This window comes from Taeniopygia guttata, chromosome W (assembly GCF_048771995.1).
Source record: "Taeniopygia guttata chromosome W, bTaeGut7.mat, whole genome shotgun sequence".
Lineage (NCBI taxonomy): Eukaryota > Metazoa > Chordata > Aves > Passeriformes > Estrildidae > Taeniopygia > Taeniopygia guttata.
Window position 1 is genome coordinate 14673392 of NC_133064.1, and position 21148 is coordinate 14694539.

At 45.8% G+C, this 21148-nt stretch overlaps 1 protein-coding gene across 1 annotated transcript in view; it reads right to left on the reverse strand.

Moving 5' to 3' along the window:
- LOC116806958 (5'-AMP-activated protein kinase catalytic subunit alpha-1-like) overlaps nucleotides 1-21148 on the reverse strand; it is a 40743-nt gene that overhangs the window by 13873 nt on the left and 5722 nt on the right. Inside the window, 2 exon segments of the mRNA XM_032744765.2 lie at nucleotides 7769-7993; nucleotides 8872-8959. Coding sequence (XP_032600656.1) covers nucleotides 7769-7993; nucleotides 8872-8959 — 313 coding nt within the window.

The window sequence follows — 21148 nt, forward strand, 5'->3', positions numbered from 1 at the left end:
TGCCCCCCTTTCCTAGGGCCTCTGTGGCTCTGATCATGATAACCCCTGGATCCTCCTCCCTGCCCCAACGGGGTTGGCAGGGAGCCAGGAGAGCCCACCCTGCCCAAAACCTATATAGACCCCTGAAACTTCCTGCTCGCTCTCTTTTGCCCCGCTCTCCATGGACACCACAGAATAAAGAGAGCTGTTCCAACACCCTGGGGTAAGGGCCTCTTTTGAATACTTTTCCCTCTCCTGGTATTTCCTCCCCTCACAGCCCCATATCTCTGAGCTGGTCGGATACTAGAGGGGGCTGCGTGGAGGGGGGGAAACTATAGAAATTACAGTTGGCGCCCCAACGTGTGCTGCTCTGAGCCCACGAAGAAGCTGGACCCCCTATTTCGGTGGAAGTCAATAGCTTTTGGGACAGTCAGCTGCCCTGGTACTCTAGCTGCCTTTAAAAACTTTGAGTCACGGGGACCAGTCGGGGACCTCTGCCCGAGTACCCCAGGAAGAGCCGACTAGAGAGGGAATCCCTAGAGGTTTTCACACACGAATCTCGCAGTCGCAGGCTTGGTGAGTTCTCCGATCGCGGAACCCGGGACCGCGCCTGGCTGGGAGGAGTTACCATAAGTGACTGCGGGGGGCTGCTTGCGAGGGGGGTGCCAGGGACCCTCTGCAAGTCAGCGTGGAACCGGTGGGCTGCGCATACCCACGTTCCAGGGGGAATAGACACGGGAGGAGCGTGCTGAAGCCGCCCCGGCAGCTGCAGGACGAGCACCCCTCCCCCTGTGCCCCCCCGCTCGGGTTTTCCACGGAGGGAAATTCGAATAATTCGTGCTGTGTTATTACCTCTGGTGGAGAGTAGACCAGTGATAGGATTAAGATCATGGGTACTAACCTGTCTCTGGAACAAAAGAGTATACTAACACATCTTAGCAATAATTTAAACGATGTTTCATTCTCTAACAAGCTTCTCCTGCGTTTTGTGTGCTGGCTAAAAGCAGAAATACCAAACTTTACTGTGCAAGAACTGAATTCGCTCTCCTTTTGGAACCAAATTGGACAGATATTAACTTTAAAAGTCGAAAATGGTGAACATAAAGTCTCTCGATTTATTCCGATATTTTTACAAGCACGCAAAAAGATTTTAGAAGCAGAAAAGAGCACACAAATGCAGACCCACAGTTCTACTACTCCCTTTTCCCCTTCCTACCCACCTCCTCAATATCCCAGCCCTGAAAACCCCTCACCCACCCCTTATTCCCCTCTGACACCTTGTTTTTCCGAGAAATATAGTCTGGAGTTCATGTCAGGGAGCACGGCAGTGCCTCTGGACCACACGGGGACAGATCATGGCGGCGGCCATGTGCTTCCACCAGCGCTGGCCGTTCCACCCCCCACTCCCCCTCCCACTCACATTCCTTTGCTTCCCCCGCCCTCCGCCACCTCCTCCGCCCCCACCCCCTCCTCCCTCCCCTCCTCCGATGCCTCCTTATCGCCCTCGGCACCACCCCACCCTCCTTATCAGTGCCAGCCCCCGTGTTGCCCCGGGAACAGGGGCGGGGCCGGCCCCTGCACTCCTCTGAGCCCCAGCGCCGAGGACGGCAGGGCAGGGGCAGGGGACGGCAGCCCAGCGGCTCACAGCAGGGCGGGGGCAGGGCACGGCAGCCCAGCGGCTCAGAGCCGGGGCGAGGCCCGAGTCTCCACCGCGGAGCAGACAGCCCGAGGGGGCGGGGGCGAGCTGCCCCTCACCGGGGTCGGGGGGGCGCGGGGGGGACATAAGCCTGCCTCTACCGAGGAATCTAAACCATCTGTAGCTCCAGTGGTTTATTTAGGGAGAAGAAATGGTACAAGAACATACCAACCTCTCCCATACAGGGACAAAACAGAAATCTGTAAAGTTCAGAGAGAATTTGGGAGGTCTAGTGAGATTTTTAAAGGTATGATTAGGGCAACCTTCAATTCAAATGAAATGGTGCCGAAAGATATAACTGATTTGTTTAAATGTTTACTAACATCCTCTGAATATGAGATATGGGAAAATAAGTGGAAATTGGCTTTGGAAACAGTTTTGCAAGAATTACAGCGAACACCCAGTGCGGCCATTGACACTGATGGCCAGCCCATTACAATACATCATTTATGTGGTACAGGGGACATACAATGTCCAGAAAAACAAACCAGACTGTTATCTAGATCGGTCTTGGAAAAAATCTGTACTGCTGCAGAAAAGACTCTGTATCAATTACCAGGCACTGAGGTTGAATGCACCTATATTAACATCAAACAGTTTCCTTCTGAGAGTTTTTTACAGTTTGTGGATTGTTTGAGAAGCCAAGTTGAAAAACAGGTGCAACACACCAGCGTGCAAACAGAGTTGATTAAAGAAATGGTTCAGAGGAATGCAAATGAGACCTGTCATAGGATTCTTCTCAGCCTTCCTCTTGATCCAGCACCTACTCTTGCCCAAATGATCGAAGCATGTGCCAAGAGAGCAGAGCTGCTTGATAATCCTGTCAGTCATAGAGCACCAGCAGATTTACAGCCTGCTGCTACTGCTGCATCAAGCCCAAGGAAGCCACCCAGATCATCACAACAGCTGCAGCACATCATCTGCCTGCATTGCAAGAAACCAGGACACTTTGCCAGAAACTGTCCTCAAAACCAGAGACAGAGACAGATCAACAAACAAAAAAACTGAATGCACAGCGCGTGCCCACCGCTACGCGCAAAGATATAAATGTAGCGGGACCAAAATCTGACAATGCCTCTCTCTTAACAAATAAGGGGGAGGGTGGATACTATGGTGGGGGCGGGGGGAGAGAAAAATAAAAATGTGAAATGTATAACTAACAAGGTTTGGCAGCCACTAGGCCGGCCACGTCTAGTGACTGCCAAAGGATTTCATTTCAGATCCACTGATTGGAAAGTCATTGTAGTGCACCTATCAAAAAGCCCACAGGACCTGCAGGCGTACGATATGGAACTGGACAGTGAGTATTTTGTTATTGGGGACACAGCATACACACCTCCTGAGATCGAAATAGTTCCCATGACTACTAAGGGAAAAATATCCAGCCTTATGCTGTTGGCACGTTGCTTGCACCCTCCATTCTATCTAGAAAAGGGGCAAATTCTGGCACAAGCCATTCCCATCCCAGTAGAAATCACAGTAGAACGAAAATCTCCAGAAGTCTACTGGGCGGAAGTAGTAGGAGAGGATAAACCCTCGATGGCATGCAACCTAGCACATGGGTCAGAGCATCTTCAGGTGGAAGGGGTTCTGGACACAGGTGCAGACATCACGGTGATACCCAAAACTAGGTGGCCACCACACTGGGAAGTGCAACCTGTGGCAGGCAAACTTCAGGGTATAGGAAGAACCACATTGGCAAAAATCTCTAAAAATGTAGTGCAAATTGAGGGACCTGATGGGAAATCGGCAAGTGTTCGCCCATTTGTGGCAGACTATAAGGCTCCTCTGTGGGGGAGAGACACCATGTCCCAGTGGGGAGTCCAGTTAATCATTCCTAGGACACCCCAGGATTTTCGGAAGTAGCCGCTGTGGAGCGCCCTGCCCACAAGTTAAAGTGGTTGGATAACACCCCAAAGTGGGTAGCACAGTGGCCTTTGAGTAGAGAAAAACTCGAGGTGCTTGAAAAACTTGTGGAGGAGCAGGTAGCTCAAGGACACCTTCAAGAAACAGACAGCCCTTGGAATTTCCCAGTCTTTGTAATAAAAAAGCCTTGGAAGGACAAATGGAGATTGCTCCACGATCTCAGAGAGATAAACAAAATTGTGGAGGACATGGGACCTCTCCAACCAGGGATGCCGAGTCCAGCTATGCTTCCCCAGGACTGGAAATTGGCTGTGTTAGATATAAAGGACTGCTTCTTCCAAATTCCATTGCGCCCTGAAGATGCCCCGAGGTTTGCATTCTCAGTTCCCACGGTCAATAGAGAAGCACCGATGAAACGCTACCACTGGAAAGTTTTGCCCCAAGGTTTAAAATCCAGCCCTTTCAAATGCCAACAATATGTAGCAGCACTACTGTCTCCAGTGCGTGCAGAGAGAAAGGATGCCATCATCCTGCACTACATGGATGATGTGCTTGTGTGTGCTCCCAATGACTCTATACTCCAATACACGCTTGACCTTGTGGTTAAAGTTTTAACCTCTGCTGGATTCCAATTGCAGGAAAACAAAATTCAAAGAATGCCACCTTGGAGATACCTGGGCCACGAAATTTCTGCAAGGACTATTGTCCCACAGAAATTGGAGATCAATTGCAACCCCAGAACATAAGCAGACCTCCACTCGCTGTGTGGGTCTTTAAATTGGGTAAGGCCCTGGCTAGGCCTCACAAATGAAGATCTGGAACCTCTTTTCAATTTATTGAAGAGGGAGAGGGAGCTGACCTCCCCCAGGGAACTGACTCCAGAGGCAAAGACAGCAATCAAAAAGGTAGAGAAGGCCTTGTCAGAAAGGCAGGCACACAGGTGTGACCCAAATCTGCCTTTCCAGTTCATTGTTTTAGGAAAGCTCCCACACCTGCATGGGTTGATTTTCCAATGGATCAAGGGGCAGAAGGACACACTCTTAATCATAGAATGGGTTTTCCTATCGTTCCAAAGATCCAAAACCATCACTAGGCCACAAGAGCTGATAGCAAAGCTGATTCAGAAGGCCAGGGTGAGGTTGTGTGAATTAGCAGGGTGTGACTTTGCATGTATCCACCTTCCAGTCAGGCTTTCTGAGGAGGGAAGGAGCTCTCCTGAGAGACTGACCAAAGGGATGTTTGAGCATTTGCTCCAGAGCAGTGCCAGTCTCCAGCTATCTCTGGAAAGCTATAGGGGACAAATATCAGTCCATGCCCCGTCTCACAAGTTGTTCAATGAGGAATTCCACCTTATTCCTCAAGAGAAAAGGAGCCGGAGGGCGCTCAGGGCTCTCACAGTGTTCACTGATGCCTCTGGGGCTTCCCACAAGTCGGTGATGACTTGGAGAAATCCACAGACTCAGCTTTGGGAAGCTGATGTTGAGCTTGTGGAGGGATCCCCCCAGGTGGCTGAACTGGCTGCAGTGGTGAGAGCTTTTGAGAAGTTTTCTGAGCCATTCAACTTGGTGACAGACTCTGCCTATGTGGCAGGTATAGTGTCCAGAGCGGAGCAGGCTGTGCTCAGAGAAATAGAAAATGAAAATCTCTTCAGGTTACTCTCAAGGCTAATTTATCTAATCTCGCACCGAGAACATCCATTCTTTGTGATGCATGCGAGGTCACACACTGATTTGCCAGGTGAGATTGCAGAGGGGAACCGAAAAGCAGACTCCTTCGCTGCACCAGTCGAAAAGGCAAGTCTCCCTGATGTTTTCCAACAGGGAAAGCTGAGTCACCAGCACTACCATCAGAATGTGCCAGGTTTGATTCGACAGTTCCAGCTAACACGGAGTCAGGCCCGAGCCATTGTGACCAACTGTCCTAATTGTCAGCTCCAGGCCGTGCCATCGCTAGGCATGGGGGTAAACCCCAGAGGCCTTAGCAGCTGTGAGGTATGGCAGACAGACATCACACACATTCAGAGTTTTGGTCGCCTTGAATGCGTTCATGTGAGCGTGGACACATTCTCAGGTGCAGTGTATGCCTCTGCCCATATAGGACAAAAGGCTGCACATGTTAAACAACACCTAGTGCAAGCATTTTCAGTATTGGGGGTGCCAAAAACGATCAAAACAGATAATGGCCCAGCGTATGTATCCACGGAGTTTCTGGAATTTCTCCAACAGTGGGGAGTGGAACATAAAACTGTCATTGCCCACTCCCCCACAGGTCAAGCTGTAGTCGAGCGTTCACACCAGACGCTCAAGCAGGTATTGAAAAGACAAAACAGCTCAGCTCCGTGGATGTCTCCACGAGAAAAGCTCTGTAAAGCTATGTTTACTATCAATTTTCTGAATTGTTCATTCGAAAATATGAGTCCACCGGTTGTGCGTCACTTTAACAGTGGCAACCAGTTCAAATTGTCTCAGCATCCCCCGGTCTTGATTAGGGATCCAGAAACTTGGGAAACCAAGGGTCCCTATGAACTTGTAACCTGGAGTCGTGGCTATGCGTGTGTAGCTACTCCCTCAGGCCCTCGGTGGATTCCCCAGAAGTGGGTGAAACCTTTTGTCCCCAAGAATCCAGGTCAAGCAGAAGGGGACAAGAAGCAAGTATCTGATGCTTCAAAGAGAAGACGCCGCCGGATGGGAGAAGAAGAAAGTTCCTAGGCATGAATCCCTTCCGGCAGAAACAGAAACTTTAACATGTTCTTAAAATGTTTGGTTTTCCCTTTTAGAGAAGACCTACCTTCCACTCAACCCTGTGATATACCCCATGCGAGTTGTCATCCTGCAAATGCTGAAGAGAATATTCAAGGGATGGGGATTCACGGGGTGGTGGACATCTGTTGTTAGATCAGTTTTGTTAGTCTTTGTTATTCTGTTCTTTGTAACCCTAGCATTCGGGAAACCCATACTCACGGTTGAATTGAGCCCAGTGAATTCCTGTAACCTTGTTTAACAAATAAGGGGGAGGTGTTACGGTGAGCTCCTGGACACCCTTTTGCCCCCCTTTCCTAGGGCCTCTGTGGCTCTGATCATGATAACCCCTGGATCCTCCTCCCTGCCCCAACGGGGTTGGCAGGGAGCCAGGAGAGCCCACCCTGCCCAAAACCTATATAGACCCCTGAAACTTCCTGCTCGCTCTCTTTTGCCCCGCTCTCCATGGACACCACAGAATAAAGAGAGCTGTTCCAACACCCTGGGGTAAGAGCCTCTTTTGAATACTTTTCCCTCTCCTGGTATTTCCTCCCCTCACAGCCCCATATCTCTGAGCTGGTCGGATCCTAGAGGGGGCTGCGTGGAGGGGGGAAAACTATAGAAATTACAATACAGTGCGAACACAACTCTACAATAAGGGATATATGTATTACATTTTTTGTTTTACTGAAAGAACAAGAACATTGCTAACTTGATAACTTCCATTCCTAAATGAGGAAGCATCTTCAGTAAGGTAGTATTTCAGAGCTCTCGCCTTAGAGCTTTTTACAAATAAAACAGGAATAACTAACTAGGCTATTGCATGAAGCTACCTTTTTTTAACATTCTACCCACTGTTCACCGGTCAAAGTGGTCACCCTCTCCATAATTCTGTCTTGAAATCTGGAGTCCATTATGGCTATCTCTATCTGCAATCTTAAACTTATCAGTATTCTATGTAGCAATTGTCACTCATACACAGGTTCATGTCAGGGTTTTCAATCTAGAATAGTGAGTGCCATCTTATACATGGAATATTCAACCTCAATAGATGATTTTGCTGAGTCTGCAGAAATTTGAATAAAAGCAATAGTTTTCAGGTTAAAGAGTCATAACTTCCCTTCAGACATTTACAATACAAACCAGCAGTTTATATCAGCAAATATTTTTCTTGCCCAGAGAAGTCAATACCGTACAGTTTTTGCAAACCATTCTTCAGGTAAACAAGCTTGCTTTAGCACTCTTAAATGTAGAATTTCTCAGAATTTTTATATGCAACATATATATTTGTTTTACTCTGACTGCCAGCAGATACTTCATTGGCCACAGGAGATCAGAGCCAGAGATAAAGCCAAAAAAACAGAAGTTGAATTTTTCATCTCAGACTATAAAACAGGGACAAGCTACATAAATTATTTCTTTGTTCTGCATATTTTCATGAAAATTAACATTCCAGCCTCTTCTGATCAGATATCAGTTAACATTTTACCTAATGTTTCTGATTGTTGCTCTCTTCATTGGATCTACTTGCAGCATGTGTTTCAGAAGACTAGATACAGATGGATTCAGGTATTGAGGGGTATAAAAGATACCATCACATATCTTCTTAAAAAGGGTTGGCACATGATCGTCATCAAATGGAAGTGTTCCACATAGCAAAGCATAGAGAATAACTCCACTGCTCCAAACATCTACTTCTGGACCTGCGTATAATCTGGGAAAAAAGCAATTTGTGCTTAATACATTTAAATAGATATTTTTTCTACATTCTTAAAATATGTCATTTTAATGAAGAGTATATGAACTTTGGACAACTAATCTGCACTTACTATAGCATTCAGTACTATGCCTCAAACTGTAGTGCCCTTCCTTTTCACATATGTAACAGTAACTAGAAAAGTACTTAGCTTTCCTCTCTATTGTATAAAAATAATCCACAGATACAATTTAAGATAATGGCAAACTGAAAGAAACTTGCAGCTACTACCAAGAAAGCCCATGTTATACATTGCTATCACTGAGTGCAATCTATGTAGTCATCTAGCCTCCAAGTCTTAGATGCTAAGAAGCTTAAGACAAGTCCATATAGCAGAACATGCCACATCTTCTATGCTAATGCATGAATAAAACATACATCTGGCCTCCAATTAGCAAAAGTTATTAGGGTAGGGAAAGCAGCATATTTGACAATCACTGAGTAAATTCAGAATGAATATAGATTCTACAGCAGATATTCAACTGCTACTCAACTTCACAGTAGATTTTGCCTGTATTTCTATCTGTACCTCTACTTCCAAGATCTGAGCTGTAAATGAGATTTTTAAACCAATTCAGGAACACTGTAGACACTGTATTTGGAACATCAGACATCACCTCCACCTTACAAAAACTATTCAAAGATAGGTCAAAGTCTTAAATATTTATGAAAAATTATCAAGGCAATTAGGAGTTCAGCCCACAATTTCTTAGCATAAAGCTTGTGAATTACACTATTTTGTAGCCTTTAGAATTAAGCAGCAAAATGACTGAAGTGCATGCACACATGCATCCAATAGAAAAGTTCATACATGCATCTAGTAGAAAAGAAACTACCTTCCTGAAATTACTTCTGGTGCAGCATAGTTAGGGGAACCACAGCTTGTTCTTAAAAATTCGCCATCTGACATCGTATTTGATAGACCTGAAAGTATATAAGAGTAACTACTAAAGATTCACAGAGCAAAGTCATTTCACACTGCATATACCACCTAGAAAAGATCACTGGCAATTCAAATTAGAAAGCTAAGTAATTTATCTCAGTAAGGAGGCAAAATTGCTTGGAGTGATTGAAATTTTTATATGAGACTGACACATGATCCTGCATTTAGTTTACCAGAAACATGAATAACATCAATCCATTATTGCACACAACCTAAGAATGTTCAAAAACATTAATTCCAAGACAAAAATGAATCCATTCTGGATTACACAAGCATGACAGAGAACAAAGCTGCTCTAAAGGAGAAAGCAACATAGTAATATAGGACTTTGGTCATTAACACAAAAGTGTCTTAAAAACCATATTCTCTTCTAAATGCCAAAGTGGAAGATTCTACCACATAATTGCCTAAAATTCATCTAGAGGTTATATAGAATAAGGGAATTGAGGAGTGTACACAGCCTTGCCACAATTTAGACACCAAAACTGCATCAACTGGTTTCTGAAACACTGCAATTTAAAAATCAAGCTATAGTAAACACTGTTAGTGATTAAAGTGTACTTTAGAACTAAGCATCCTCATTCACCACTCTGGCATACCCTATAATCAGTAAAGAATTACCACTTCTAGAATAGCTGTGTGTCCTAGGTTATAATATTGGGGTGTATTCCATTACCACCTTGAGCTGCAATCCCTTTCTTTCCTTATCTCATGACTGAGAGATAAGTCCCTCCAAGAGGACCTGTTCTTTTAGCCACATGACTGATAAGATCACAGCATTCTATTGTGAGATGCTCCGCCCAGAGGGAGGATCCAAATGATGCCATCAAGGATATAAGCAGGGTTGTGCAGACAGCAAGTAGATCCCCTCTTCCAAGAGGAACAGCTGAAACCTTATCTATACTGGACCTCCAGAGGAAAACTACATCAGTCTACAGGACCACTGCTTTGGACAGAACCATATCTGCCACCACCGCCCTAGCCAACAAGTGTCAGGTTGTATCTCTAACTCTGTCAGTGGTTCTTCTTTTGTGCTATTGTATGTATTTGGTTCTTTGTTCCCTTTTTTCCTAATAAATTGTATTTCTGACTTAGAGCCTCTCACTGGTTTTGCTTTTCAAACCAGGACATAATTTTGGCACCCAATGTGGGGCTAGAAGCTACTAAGAAAGACAGAATTACAATTTCGCTATGATGCTTAACATGTTTATATGGGTCTCATACCTAACTCTCCATGTTTTTCCGTGCACAGGGCATTATCTGCCGATTATAATGCTCCCGTGTAAATCAGGGTACAGTATAAAAATTGCGTTATTGGTCTATTATGTCTATAGCATGATAACCTCAGAGACAATGAATGTAATTTGGAATATATATTCACTTTTGTTTTCTTGTCCTAATATAAGCTGCTGTGTTTGGAGCCTCAACAGTCTCACCCAGCCCCTGGGGGGAGGGGTAAAGAATTACTTTTTCCAGCCTTTCAGGTTTGACACAGCAGTTTTTGAAAAGGTTGAGCTCCCTCTAATACAAAAGATAGCATAGTGTTGCTGTTAGTTCTGTTTTGTCTTCTCTGCACAGCTTGCAACCTGCTTAAGAACAAAGCACTATATGATGTGGTGCAGCGTTTTCTTGAAGAAGAGGAAAGAAGTAAAACAACAGTATCCATGCCCACGCAGACTGCCACAAATGAAGAAGAAACCAGCAGCGAAACAGCATCCATGTCTATACAGACTGTGACAGAAGAGGAAGGAACTGAATGTGAAACAACAGCATCTGTGTGCACACAGACTGTCACAGAGGTAGAAAGAACCACAAATAAAGCAACAGTGTCTGTGTCTACACAGACTGTCACAGAGGAGGAAGAAACCCAAAGCACCATCAGCATCTCCACACAGACCATCACTGAACCAGAACAGCCTGAACCAGTAGCAGTTGCCCCCTTTCAGAAGAAGAAATAAAAAAGCAAATCAGTCCACATAGTGACCAACGAGGACGCAGCAGGACCCTCGCACCCAGCAGAAGAGACAGAGCCAGAAATCATCACTCGGTCTCTATCCCTGGGAGAGCTGCGTGACCTGCGGAGAGAATTCACCTGCCATATGAACGAGTCCATCCTGACCTGGCTGCTCTGCATCTGGGACACTGCAGCCAATTAAACCATTCTCGATGGAAGTGAGGCCAGGCAACTGGGAGCGCTGTCCAGGGATGTGGTCATTGACCAGGGGATTGGGAGAACCCAAGAAAATCTCAGCCTCTGGCGACGACTGCTGACAAGTGTGAGGGATAGATACTTTTGCGAAGAAGACCTCCAGGTACACCAAGGAAAATGGAGCACAATAGAACAAGGTATCTGATGCCTGAGGGAATTGGCTGTGCTGGAGATAATTTTCTCAGAAGACGAGAGATTTCCTAAGAGCCCAGATTGTGTCCAGTGCACATCACAGATGTGGTTGAGATTTGCACAGCTTGGACCAGAGATGTATTCCCGTTACCTGGCAACACTGCAGTGGAGGGAAGGCAAGGACAGGGTGGGTGTCTTAGCCAATAAACTAAGAATTTATGAGGACACTGTCACCACCCCATTTCGTACCCATGTCTCATCCGTAGAAACAAGACTAGCTGAGCAAGTCTGGGGCTTGATTGAAGACAGCCATCAGAAACTAAAAAAGGAACTTAAGGAAGAAGTCTACCGCATCTCACCAGAACCAACAAGAGTCTCTGCCATTAGGAGCCAGCGTTCCCCAGCCAAGGAGAGAGTATACACTCCATGAGGTAACCTCTGGTTTTTTCTTCAGGAGCATGGAGAAGACATGAGGAAGTGGGATGGAAAACCCACCTCCTCCTTAGCAGCCCAGGTACGTGAACTGAAAAGAGGAACCCCCAACACAAGAAGCTCATCTAGAGTCAATGCTGCTCCAGTCTCTCACACACAAAATTCTAGACAAAATAGGAATAATGATATGACCGATCCTCTTGAAGGAACCTCAGGAAGCTATTTGCAGGAAGAGAGCAATGTGTACCACGACCAGGAATAGAGGGGCCCTGCCTCTAGCCAGGTAGAGGACAGGGACAATTGGATCTATTGGACTGTGTGGATCTGATGGCCTGGCACATCTGACCCACAAAGATATACGGCTTTGGTTGAAACCAATGCCCAGTGTACCCTGATGCAATCAAGTTATGTAAGAACAGAATCCATCTCTATCTCTGGGGTAACAGAAGGATCCCAGCAGCTGACTGTATTAGAGGGCGAAGTAAGCTTAACTGGGAATGGGTGGCAGAAGCACCCCATCATGACTGGCCCAGAGGCCCCATGTATCCTTGGCATAGACTGCCTCAGAAATGGATATTTTATAGATCCAAAAGGACATCGCTCGGCTTTCGGGATAGCTGCTGTAGAGACAGAAGACATCCGGAAACTGAATACCTTGCCTGGTCTCTCAGATAACCCTTCTGCTGTGGGACTACTGAGAGTTGAGGAACAACAGGTACCAATTGCCACAGCAACAGTACACCGTCGGCAATATTGCACCAACAGAGACTCTGTGATTCCCATCCATGAGATGATCGGTAAACTGGAGAGCCAAGGGGTGGTTAGCAAAGCTCATTCACCTTTCAACAGCCCTATATGGCCAGTGCACAAGTCCAGTAGAGAATGGAAACTGACGGTAGATTACCGCGGCCTGAATGAGGTTACACCGCCACTGAGTGCTGCCGTGCCAGACATGTTGGAGCTCCAGTACGAGTTAGAGTCCAAGGCAGCAAAGTGATATGCAACCATTGATATTGCCAATGCCTTCTTCTCCATCCCTCTGGCAGCAGAATGCAGGCCTCAGTTTGCCTTCACCTGGAGGGGAGTGCAGTACACCTGGAACCGACTGTCCCAGGGGTGGAAACAGCCCCACCATCTGCCATGGGCTGATCCAGATCGCACTGGAAAAGAGCGAGGCTCCCGAACATCTACAGTATATCGATGACATCATTGTGTGGGGAAGCACAGCAGGGGAAGTTTTTGAAAAAGGAGAAAAAATTGTCCAGATTCTACTGAAGGCTGGTTTTGCCATTAAGCGAAGCAAAGTTGAGGGACCAGCTCAAGAAATTCAGTTTCTAGGAGTCAAGTGGCAAGGTGAGCGTTGTCAGATCCCGACAGAAGTAATCAACAAAATCACTGCTATGTCTCCACCTACCAACAAGAAGGAAACACAAGCTTTCCTAGGTGCCATAGGTTTCTGGATAATGCACATTCCTGAGTACAGCCAAATTGTGAGCCTTCTCTACCTTGTTACCTGCAAGAAGAATGATTTCCACTGGGGCCCTAAACAGCAACAAGCCTTCACCCAGATCAAACAGGAAATTGCTCATGCGGTAGCCCTTGGCCCAGTCAGGACAGGACTGGAGGTAAAGAATGTGCTCTACTCTGCGGCCGGGAACCATGGTCTGTCCTGGAGCCTTTAGCAGAATGTGCCTGGTGAGACTCGGGGTCGACCACTGAGATTCTGGAGTCGGAGCTATAGAGGCTCTGAAGCAAATTACACTCCCACAGAGAAGGAAATCTTGGCTGCCTATGAAGGAGTTCAAGCTGCTTCAAAAGTAATTGGCACCAAAACACAGCTGCTTCTGGCACCCCGGCTACCAGTGCTGGGGTGGATGCTTAAAGAAAAGGTTCCTTCCACACATCATGCCACCGACACCACATGGAGTAAATGGATTGCCCTCATCACCCAGCGCGCCCGTATTGGAAATAGGAATCGCCCTGGGATTCTGGAAATTGTAACAAACTGGCCTGAAGGGGAGACTTTTGGATTATCTTCTGAAGAGGAAGAGCAGGTGGCATGTGCTGAGGAAGCTCCACCATACAATGAGCTACCAGAGACTGAAAGACGATATGCTCTTCTCACTGATGGTTCCTGCCGAATTGTAGGCGCTAACCGGAAATAGAAAGCTGCAGTATGGAGCCCCACACAACAAGTTGCACAAGCCACTGAGGGACAAGGTGGATCAAGTCAGGTTGCAGAACTTAAAGCCGTCCAGCTGGCTTTAGATATTGCTGAACGAGAAAAGTGGCCGAGACTCTATCTCTATACCGACTCATGGATGGTAGCCAACGCTCTGTGGGGATGGCTGGATCGCTGGAAAAAGGCCAACTGGCAGCGCAGAGGGAAACCCATCTGGGCCACCGAGATTTGGCAGGACATTGACACCAGGATACAAAGGTTGACCGTAAAGATTTGACATGTGGATGCACACATACCCAAGAGTCAGGCTACTGAAGAGCATCACAACAACAAGCAGGTAGACCAAGCTGCCAAGGTGGAAGTATCACAGGTGGATCTTGACTGACAGCATAAGGGAGAATTATTCCTAGCTCGTTGGGCTCATGATGCTTCTGGTCATCAGGGGAGAGATGCAACATACCGATGGGCCCATGACTGAGGGGTGGACCTTACTGTGGACAACATCTCACAGGTCATGCATGACTGCGAGACCTGCGCTGCAATCAAACAGGCCAAGCGGATGAAGCCTCTGTGGTACAGTGGGTGATCGTTGAAGTACAGGTATGGGGAAGCCTGGCAAATTGACTACATCACGGTTCCCCAAACCTGCCAAGGTAAATGCTACATACTGACCATGGTGGAAGCAACCACAGGATGGTTAGAAACCTAGGCTGTGCCTCATGCTACTGCCCGGAATCCCATCTTGGGCCTAGAAAAGCAAGTCCTGTAGAGACATGGCACCCCTGAAAGAATTGAGTTGGACAATGGAACCCATTTCAAGAATGGCCAGGGAACATGGTATTGAATGGATATATCATATCCCCTATCATGCAGCAGCTGCCAGGAAAGTTGAACGGTGTAACAGACTGCTTAAAACGACCCTGAAGGCACTTGGTGGAGGAAGCTTCAGAAACTGGGAATTGAACTTGGCGAAAGCCACCTGGATGGTCAACACCCAAGGATCCATCAATCGAGCTGGACCGGCCCAGTCTGAACCCCTGCACACAGTAGATGGAGACAAAGTTCCTGTGATACACATGAAAGGCATTCTAGGAAAGACTGTTTGGATTATCCCCACCACAGGCAGGGGCAAACCCATCCATGGGATTGTTTTTGCTCAAGGACCTGGTTACACTTGGTGGGTAATGCAAAAGGACGGGAAAATCCATTGTGTACCACAAAGAGACCTAATTTGAAGCGAGAACTGTACGTGAAGCTTCAGTCTGTATTTGTAAAAATATGTTAGTTTGGGTATAGGTGGTAATAGAATAAGGGGTGGATTATGTCCTAGCTTATAATATTGGGGTGTATTCCATTACTACCTAGAGCTGCAATCCCTTTCTTTCCTTATCTCATGACTCAGAGATAAGTCCCTCCAGGAGGACCTGTTCTTTTAGCCACATGACTGATAAGATCACAGCATTCTATTGTGAGATGCTCCGCCCAGAGGGAGGATCCAATGATGCCATCAAGGATATAAGTGGGGTTGTGCAGACAGCAAGTAGATCCCCTCTTCCAAGAGGAACAGCTGAGACCTTCTCTGCACTGGACCTCCAGAGGAAAACTACATCAGTCTACAGGACCACTGCTTGGACAGAACTGTATCTGCCATCCCTGCCCTAGCCAGCATCAGGTTGTATCTCTAACTCTGTCAGTGGTTCTTCTTTTGTGCTATTGTATGTATTTGGTTCTTTGTTCCCTTTTTTCCTAATAAATTGTATTTCTGACTTAGAGCTTCTTACTGGTTTTGCTTTTCAAACCAGGACACTGTGTAAAATATCTTCTAGTTTCTTTACTGAGGGCTCCATAATCAAAATCAGTACAAGCCAGCAAACTCATCCAGAAATTATGCCCTTACTGGGGGGGAAGAATATGAAAGAACACAGCTAGGCTAGTTTTCATACTTGCACCCACATACTTGAACACCATGCTTTTACGTTATACTTAGAATACTCAGCATTACCGAGCATCTTTCAGAGCCTTCCAAGTGTTTTACAAGGGCAAGTATTTTCTAGTACACCTACAAGACTTTGAATACCTTACTATGCTTATGTGGTCAGATTTCTCAATACAGACATGTTATAAATAACTATGTAGTTGTTGGCTTTCACAAATTATTTTCATATAGTACAGTTTGCAATCACTTTTAACTGCTTTTGATATAGTATAATTTTTCAGCATTTTGTGGCCAATGCCTAGGCCCCTTTATAGCTTGTATTCTCAGAACGTAATTTATAGATTATATTTTAGTTTATAAACAGTGTGATAAACATATATTATAGTTTTGGCTTTCGTAAAATGTTAACTTTTACAGAAGTAGCTGTGAAAAATGCAGATTAAATTATTGGCTCTTCGCAAATATTGAATTGAATACTATATGTGTTATGGAGGGTTATTTTGTAATACGGTATTAATCCTTTTTAAGTAGTATTTCAAATATAGTTTTAGGTTACAACATAATGTTAAAATAGAAACTATGCGATGTAAGATATTTTTTACTAGCTCAAGAAAGAGTTAAGATAATCAAGAAACTCTTCGCACAGAGATAACAGCAACAGGACACCTAAAGAGTTACGGCCTCCTTATCAGAAAAGACAAATATTCTTCCACCTTCTCTCCATCTTTATGGAACCACCAGGATTAAGGGGAAGAAGTTGACAAAAACCAGAAAAAATCTTAATTTGCAAGGAATTTATGCATCATGTATGAGATATATTAATATGCAACAGGCTATTGCTTTTAAGGGTTATTCCTTTGTTCACAAAGCATGTTTTTGGCAGCTTAGTGCCCAAAAACATCCGGACGTCTGTAATTCTTTGTTTTTATTGTCTCGTAGTATACTAATCCTCATTATCCAAATTTTTATTACTACAATTTTATTACTATTTTAATAACTATTTTACTACTAATAAACATTTAAAATTTCAAAAAAAAAGTAATTGGCGTTCTTCACAATTACGGTAGCAGAGGATGGTTTCTAACACCTCTCTGCCGCTGCCTTAGGAGAGTCAGGGTGAGGAAGACCCATCCTGCCCTGTTAGGCAGCCTCGATCTTTTCCCCTATTGTGACCGACAGACGTAGGTTACGATTGATCAATGGACAAAAGGAGGCAATAAAACAAAGAAAGGGGAAAGGCTTCCATAAAACCGTGGTAATTAGCCCCTAAGACTAAAGTGTACACGAAGAACAAAGACCCAAGGAGAAGACATAGGCAAGTTTGGAGGGGGCGGATAAGGGGGGGATGAATGTGTGTGAATGAGAGGCGGGCTGGTTATCCCAGACTTGCCAAGTGATTGTGAAGCCTCCCATGCTGCATTTCCATCTTTTTCGCGAGAAAAGCGGCCAGTAAAGAGACGAAGCGAGTGAAAACAAGAGTGAGAGAACCCCCCTGGGGAAACTGGGACTGTGTCTCCGGGAATTAAAAGGCAAAAAGAGGGTTTTCTTGGCATAATTAATTGGGGAAAAATAAAAGGGTAAAAAAAAGGGGGTCTTCCTTGGAGGGGCATACATTTGCTGGGTTGAGGGATTAATATCCTAAGAGCACTCAGGGTTGCCGGATTGAAGGATATCCAAGAGAATCTGGGGTTACAGCTGGATTGAGGGATGTCCAAGAACACCAGAACTGGCCAGTAACACCTAAAAGTGTAATAGGTGTGTTAAAATTATGCAGAATCAGGGGACATCCAGGATTAATAGACATCCAGGATGAAACCTGCTGGGTTGATGGATAAGGGTTACATTCCAAGAGCACTCAGAATAAATGTAGATATGTAATATAAATAGCTTGAAAGTAAAAGGTACCTTGTTGTTGCATGTGGGAGTGAGTGAAAAATAAAAGTGAGTGAGCGTGAGCAAATGAAAGTATATATAAGAGTATTGTGAAGTCAAGAAATATGAATGAACAGGCTTGAGGGTGTCAATGTGTGTGAGAGTGAGAGATAAAGGTGAGTAAATGTAGATGAATGGAAGTATATGTAATGTAGTTTATTTTGAGCTCTATTTCCTTGAAGGGAGGTGGATGATTTTGAATGATATTGTGTTAAATGATATTGTGAGAAAAAGGACTTTTTGTGTAGTTGAATGAAGGTGGTATTCAGGTTGTTAGAGAAAGAGGGAAACAAAGGCATGGAATGACTAGATAAGATTTTGGAAAATGGGACTGAAAACGAGTAGGAAAAAAAAAAAAGACAAAGGGAAAAAAAGGGAGGGGAACAAGAGGGGGAAAGAGGAAAATAAAAGGAGTGGGATCCTTCACAGGTTTTGCCCCCTCCGTTCCCGTTCGCGCCCGCACCACTCGCGGCCGAGCCGCTTGTCCCGGGCCCCGGCTCGTTGCCCGCTTCGGCTCCGCCTGTCCCGGTCCCGGCGCTTGTCCCAGGTCACGGCGAGCCGCTCGCTTCAGCTCCGCCTGTCCCGGTCCCTGCTCCGCCACCCGCAGCCTCTGTACCCGTCCCCGTCCCGCTGGTCGCGGCTGCCCGGCCGGCCACGGCCCCGTCCCGCCCGGCTGCTCCGCCTGCCGGGCTCCCGTCGGTCCCGCCCGTCCCATCCTGGAGCGCTCCTCCCGCGGCTGATTTCTCTGCCCCATTCCCGCTGACTTTGCCCGTTCCGGCTGCGCTGGGCACCGCCGCTGCTGCTTTGCCTCTGCTGGGGACTGTTATGAACAAAACAGCCTGGCTGGGACACTTGGCTTGGGCTAAGTACTGACATTGAAATTAGCTAATTGCTCCTGGGAATCACCTACAACCCCACCCACACTAGGACCTGGATGCAAAATAATCCAGTAGAATCATGGGAGGGGGGTTTGGGGATGAAAAACACCCCTAAATGGAAAAGATGGGCGCAGTGGAGGGGTGTGGATGGGTGTGCTGGTTAGGAAAAAGGGAACCCCATCCCTAGTCTGTGTTTGACCTGTCACCATAACCTGCAGAGGACCAGACTGGACTGGGCTGTGGGAAGCAGGAGCAAAGGACTCACGCTTCCTGGTGCTACCAGGAGGGAAGGAGAGGGATAGCTGCTGCTGGTCTTCAGCAGCAGGCTCTGCACATCCCCTCACCCTGCGGCTACCAGTGTGCCAGGAGGAAAGGAGAGAGGACGGTCTGCTGGGACTTCAGATACGGACTGCACACCTCTGCACCTCCAGCTACTTTAGATACAGACTGCACACCTCTTCATCTCTGGCTACTTCAGATACAGACTGCACACCTCTTCACCTCCAGCTACCAGTGTGCCACAGAGACTCCAGGGACAGACTCTACACGCCTTCTCACCCTTCAGCTACCGGAGAAGCTACAACAGCGGGGGCGAGCTCCTTGTCGAGCCCCCTGCCGAGCTGACTATTAATAAAGGCATAGACCCGGTTCATTTCACTGGGGACGGCTCCCGGCCTGCCGGGTTCCCGAGTCCAGGATGGTAGCCTTGGCCCCAGCAAGTGTGTTGAAAGAAAGAGAGAGAGAAAGAGAGCGAAAGGGAGGCAAGGTATGTCCCCAGGGTCCCCATGCCCATGGCTGTCTGTACGTTCCCCCCCCTCCCTTCCCCCCCCCCCCCAAAGTGGCAGCAGCGGGGGAAGGGCGAGATTCAGGGTTTAAGGCAAGGCTGTGAAAAAGAGGGAGAGGAGACCACCGCTAGAGATAAGATCAAGGCAGAGATAGCTGACTCTCCAAACCTACAAAGGGCTTTATTTTTTTAAGCAAGATTTATTTTTTCTTCCTGTTTTTTTTTGGTTTGTTTTTTTGCTTGTTTGTTTGGGGTTTTTTTTTTTTGTTGTTTTTTTTTTGTTGTTGTTATTAAGAAGAGGAGACTTTTGTTCTGAAGAATGGGTCTGTAAGGCTAAAACAGTAAAATGTTGCCCAAAAAGTAAAAAGCAAGAGGTGTGACACATCTCATGTTAAAATTGGCCTGGTCTGTCTTATTTAAGTAATTATAGTTCACAGGAAGAAGAATTTGCCTCTGCAACTATTAAGACAGCTGGATACAAGAAGAAGAGGCAGCTGTAGAAAAAGTTTGGTTAAACCCAGAAAGTTTAGAAGAAAACTAATGGTAAAAGTTAATGCACTATTGTTTTTCTTTTAACATTGTGTTATTAAGAAGTCCTTTCCAAGTACTACTAAAGCAGCAATCCTAACCACAGAAAGAGGGTGAATTAATGCCAGCAAAATCAAATGACTTGTGAAGAAACTTGAGGAATGGACTATCACATCTAAACTGGGTGATACCAAATTGACTTTCAACCAGGACTGGGTGGTAATGGTTTGGGAAGACCCAAATGATCCAAGGAAGGTACAAAGAATAGCACCTAACTGAGAAACAAGGCAAAGCTTACACCACTGGTTTTATGCACTGCCTGGATAAGCCCTGAGACGCCACCAACACCACCTTGGGAGAGGAATGCTGCCACTTCAAACAGGAGGATCAGGACTGTTTTAGTCAAAGAGTTCTTATATTCTGGCCTTAGCCTGTGACTTGTACAGGGAAGAAGAGAAATTACCATTAGTATTGTACTGTATACTTTATTTGATTCATCCCAATACTGGACATGCTAGCTGGGTTATACGTAAATGTTTAAATTATGGGAATAATTGGCATTGTAGTTCAGAAAATCTATGTTCTCGTTGCAAGAAGTATCAAGTACTGAATCTATCCCCTATACAGATAGAATTCAAAACAACTGAAATAATAATATTGTTTTGTGGATGGAAATTATTAGTGCCCGTTGCCTGAGAGATACTTGAGGAACGGCGGGAAACCACAGTTAAGGAGTGTCAAAAATGACTTGCCTAAAAAAATTAGTAAAAAAGGAGTGGCAAAGGAAACAGAGGGCAAGCCTGTACTCGCCACTGAGAAGATCACATATACCTGCTATGGGAAGCAACTCCATAGGCAGGGGAGGTGGGGGTATAAGCCATACCAGACCTCTGTTATTCCTGTTTCTGTCTCTCATTTGTTGTCTTTTCCCTTTTGAGATACCAGCAAGATCGTGTCACAAATGCTACAGAAAGTACTACATGGAATGAAACCAAAGTTCCTTTTCTGTTACACACACCCATGTCAACAGCCACTGTTATAACCCATCCAAATTAAGTACCTGCAGGCAAAATGGGGAAAAATATTGGATTACAAGGAACTTAGGAAAAAGTGGAAATAGATGGGGCATGGAATGTCCAAAAGGAGAGAGATAGATT